Below are 5,000 nucleotides of genomic sequence, written 5' to 3'. Positions count from 1 at the left end.
TTCACTTCTGATTTCTTGAAAAAGTGGCGCGAGAACTTTGAACCAATCACTGAGTGGAGTAATGCAAAACCAATGCAATTCCCTAATTACTTTCGACACTCAATTGAAAACCGCTCAAATGTAAAGCGCTTTTGAATATTCGTCTGTAGTTTGAGCGCTATGCAAATTCATTATCATTATTATCATTATCAAAATTGCAGCAAGGAGTCAGTTAATTATGAACTATCTATAACCATGAAACCTAATTTTTCCTCCTCTGTCATACTGGAAAATGGTTTTTGGGCACTTTTGTTCTCAAACAACTTCTTATGTAGAAGTAAGCGAGAAGAAAATTTCACGTGTACGGCAAAGGTAGAAAATGGCGGGAAAATCATGATCACGTGGTCACTTTTGCCGTTCGCGTGTCACGTGAACGTGATGCTAATTCTCGCTAAATTAGAATATATGTGTCGCGTTCCGCGCTGTTACACGCCCTCGACAGATAGTTTGCTTGAGTCAGGTACACTCCAAAGTACTTGACGCCTGTTGTGTCATAAATTTATTTCTACACAGGTTGTGAGTAACGAGAATGAGAACTTGACAATAGCAGCTGAGAAAGAAATCTCGGTAGAAGGACACGAGGGTGTGTTTTTTGACGGGAAAATGTTGAGATTTCATGCTGAACAAGACGTGAGCCTTTTGGTATGAATTGTAATTCAATGCACTACATTTGAAGACGTGTTTTTTTTTTTTCGATCTTGACTTGAGGATAGACGGATACTCGGAAAAAAATCTCTGCTTTTTTAGATGCTATGATTAACTTGTTTTTGTTTTCCCTCAGTCCAAAGAGATTGTCTTCGATGCCTCCGGAGGAGTTTATTTTGGGGATCGTTTGCCAGTAGCAGATTCTGGATCCCCTTCAGCTGAAGTGTACAAGTTGTGTGCTTGCGTCAATAATGGTAAGCTGTTCCGTGTCAAAGCAACAGTAAACAATCCGACCTGTGCAACCGCTGAGATAATTTGTTGATCACAAACACCGAGGAGATCATTGGGTCTCAGGGATACTACGCCGCAAGCCAGTGCGATTGTTTATTCCACATAAACTTTAAGAAAGCTTTGGCAGGTGTCTTACTTCATGGATAGCAGCTTGCAAAAGGAAGTAACATGGCGGTGGTCAGTTCGTTTGAAGCGTCAATATTGAATCATGAATATACATGTGCATGTACAACAATGCTGTTATTAGCAATAACCGTATCACTTTAATTACTGAAGGCTCAAGCATATCTATCTGAACGTAGTTAACTGAGAACATGGGGTTTATTAATTTGGGAGACTCGCATAAAACAAAGGAGTTCAATGGGCCATGTCGGAGTTCTTGTCTGCCTCCTCTTCAAAGCGAGTCTAAGTGGCCAGTTTTTCTTCAGTATGAAAATTAGTTTTCATTCATATGTCAAGTAGAACTAATAGGCCATTTCCGAGTTCATACCTGCCTGCCTCTTCAAAGCGAGTCTAAGTGCGAAGTTTTTCTTATGAAAATTAGTTTTCATTCATATGTAAAGTAGAACTAATTACCATCACAAAAACTTCGCACTTAGACTCGCTTTGAAGAGGAGGCAGACATGAACTCGGAAATAGCCTATTACCATCGCAAAAGGTTTGCACTTATACTCGCTTTGAAGAGGAGGCAGACAAGAATTCGGAAATGGTCGATTCAAATGTTGGTTTTTTAGGAGATGGAAAAACCGGAGTACCCGGAGAAAAACTTCTCGGAGCAGAGTAGCGAACCGCATGTGACGTTGAGTCTAGGTACCCGTTTCTCGAAGGTTCCCAAAGTTTTTGGGCGTATTTCGAAGGCCTTTACCCTAGTTCCAGAGGTTTTCCTTGAACTACGAAAGAGCCGCGAAGAGGCGAAGTCGAGTCGCAGAGCGGCAAGAAGAGAAAAGCCTCTGGTTGCCTTAGACTTGAATCTCACTTTATGCAAACGCCAGGGTCAGGATCTAACCCTCAGGCTCGGATTGGTTGATATTTTTACAAACACGCTAATCAATATGATTGGCTCGTTTGATTGGTAATACCCAGGGGACGCGTGATTGCTAAGTTGCCATTGGTCCCTTTTGTAATTATCAATTTGACGTGTTTGACAGCTAGCGTCTGCATGAAAGTGAGATTCAAGTCGAAGGTAACCAGAGGTTTGTCTCTTCTCGCCGCTTCGCGACTGGTCTTCACCGCTTCGCGACTGGTCTTCACCGCTTCGCGACTCCCTCGCAGCTCAAGAAAAACCTCTGGGACCCGGGTAAAGGGCCTTATATTTCTTTGTATCTCAGTTCAAGCCGTGAGGCCGTTTCAGGGCCTGAAACTGCAATTAGGTTTTTCTTTCGGGTGGTGAATAACAGTAACAATATCAATAACGGTAATAATGACCTTAAGTTACGTAAGTGTCAACTGTACTTAGCGCTAGGGCACTACTATTGGAGACAATACAGAAGTCAAAACAAAACCTGTTAAAAGGCCAGCGTTCTAAAATAGGGGAATCTTTTTTTTGACATTTGGGTTTTCATGCCCGGAAATTTACCGGGACTTTCGAGAAACAGGCCCCAGGAATCGGACCTGGGGCTTGTTTCTGGAAAATCCCGAAACTTTGCGGGCCCTTTTCGGGTGTCACAATTCCCGCTGTATCTTATGGACGGACGGATTTTAAGGTGGCTCAAACACTTGAAGAGAGACTTTCTTTAGAAGGATTGGCACTACAACACCGTATCACGTAACAGTAATGTTGTGGTACCATATGAAACACCGATTATTTCCAAACGAGATGCGGTCATTTTTGTGACGTAATAAGTTACCTTGGCAGCGGAAAAGCCCAGCAAAAACACCCTACGTTTTGGCTTTAGTTGCTTATATCTCAAAAAGGAACTCGGTGACGTGATCAGAAGGACAAGATGAAACTTTCTGCAAAGTTTGATAAAAATATGTATCGCAGAATCAGAGGCAACAGTAAAAGCAAGGTGACACACGCTAACCTCAACCTGCTGTGGCCATCACATCACGCATGCGCACAACCATTTCAACCGGCCAATTCGCAGCCATGGACAGCTGTTTCGGCCTTGCTGGGCCTCATCGGCATGGCGTAACTATCATTCCAGCCGGGTGTTTTTAGCACCCCTTTAAGTGGCAGCTTCACATGCAATACATGTGGTAAGCTGGGTTGGAAACGGCAAAACTGTTCTCCCACGGCAAGCGTGTGGGAAGGTGGATCACATTAACAGATCGGTGTGTCACTTAAATTAGAAACAACAATAAAAGAAAGGTGACAGAGGCACCTTAAAAAACACAAATTTAAGGTGGCTTTGTGTCCGCTGTACAGAATTTTTGAAAACTTTGCAGATCGTTTTGCTGGTCGAATTATCAATTTCCGCGTTTAAAGTGCCTCTAATGTGAAAAATATCTTTTGCTTATTTTAAAGACCTTTCAAAATGATGAAGAATGTTTTTTTTCTATTTTAGAATACCATCTTTCCTTCGACAGGTATTCAAGTTTTTGTTTTAAAATTGATGACGTCACAAACAAGCCAAATGACTGCTATAAATCCCAAAATTGAGATTATCTCAGAAAATATTGGGGTAATGATATTCAAACTTGGCACAAAGGCACAAAGTGACATCTATAAAGATGTTGGTAACACGGCTCGTGTCAAGTGCCTCTCTGCCATGAACCAAATATCTTGGATTTTGAACAGATTAGTACAGGCAGATGGTCAGACTTGAAACGCATGTACTGCCCATAATGCTTAACATCTCCGTACAAGGTTACCGAGAGTGAACATCTCTTATTACGACACAAAACGACAAAATCAATCCTGCATTAAATAGACCCAGCAGCAAGAATGGTTGCCATGGAAACAGCATAGAGGGTAGCATTTGTGCCTTACTTCATGTCGATTACTGCTGCTAAGTTTGAACAACACCCTTTCAATATTTTCGGAGATATTCTCAATTTTGTCATTTATTACAGCCATTTGCAATGTTTGTGACGTCATCTTTTGTTTTCCTTTTTCTTTATTTTAACAAAAACTTGAATATACCTGGAACGAAAGAAGGTATTCCAAAACAGAAACACCCATTCTCCATCATTTTGAAAGGTCTTTAAAATAACCAAAAGATATTTTATACTTCATGGGCACCCTAAAAGAAGTCCGTTAATTTCCACTAGAAATATTTTTCTTGTAATCAAATATGCCTTAAACAGTGTGGGGTTTTTTATACCAAATTTGAATGGCAAAATGTTTGATAGCATATACCCAAAAGGTTGTATTAAAATCTTCATTTTCATGATGGTCAGGAACGTCAATTTCTAGATTTTTGTACTTTTGTAAAACAAGTAAAGGACATGTCTTTGTTATAATGCTGTCTCGTTTCACTGATGTACTTTGAGTTGGATATAGTATTTAAAATATTCTCCCAAACGTAATAGCAAGGGCGTACCAACTTACCATTTCTTTCCTTCATACCTTCTTCGTAGCAGTAGTAGAAATGCACAGAGGTCTCTGCGTTTCCTGATTCACCCTCTAAATGCCGCTCGAAGCAAGTGGTTTAAAGTCTCAACTCTCCTGCGGATGAAAAGCCACATCCCCTTGCTAGCTCTATGCCTTACCCAAAATTTGATTTCCACATTTGCTACTTGACTATTTCGGAAGAGGAAGACGTGAGTTCTCAAAGATTGTAGAAGAGGGATAAGGCAAGGCTCAAGTGGAGTCTTTTCTCTTCCAACCTCGTTCCGAGGGTCTCTTGTCGAGGACATTGGAGACCCTGGGAACGAGGTTGTTTCTCTTCCCGCTGGAAACTGGCACCAAATCGGCTAACTCAATGTTGCACCCAATTCACATCTCCCGGGTTTAAGGTATTTGCATTCTCTGCTTTCTCAAATCCTATGATACACCTCTTTTAAACCCCCCCCCCCCCCCCCCCCAAAAAAAAAAAAAAAAAAAAATTAACATACGTATATAACTAACCGCAGACAGTACT

General features: G+C 41.1%; 1 protein-coding gene across 1 annotated transcript in view; it reads left to right on the top strand.

The window, feature by feature from the left end:
• LOC138015532 (beta-sarcoglycan-like) overlaps positions 1-4,380 on the top strand; it is a 21,561-nt gene extending 17,181 nt beyond the window's left edge. The window contains exons 6-7 of the mRNA XM_068862597.1: positions 553-681; positions 821-4,380. Coding sequence (XP_068718698.1) covers positions 553-681; positions 821-1,006 — 315 coding nt within the window. The 3' untranslated portion in view covers positions 1,007-4,380. The remainder of the gene's footprint in view (positions 1-552; positions 682-820) is intronic.
• Positions 4,381-5,000: the final 620 nt, after the last annotated feature.

Source organism: Montipora capricornis, chromosome 9 (genome assembly GCF_036669925.1).
Source record: "Montipora capricornis isolate CH-2021 chromosome 9, ASM3666992v2, whole genome shotgun sequence".
Taxonomy (NCBI): domain Eukaryota; kingdom Metazoa; phylum Cnidaria; class Anthozoa; order Scleractinia; family Acroporidae; genus Montipora; species Montipora capricornis.
The sequence above is the reverse complement of the archived record's forward strand: the minus strand, read 5'-3'. Positions and strand labels throughout refer to the sequence as shown.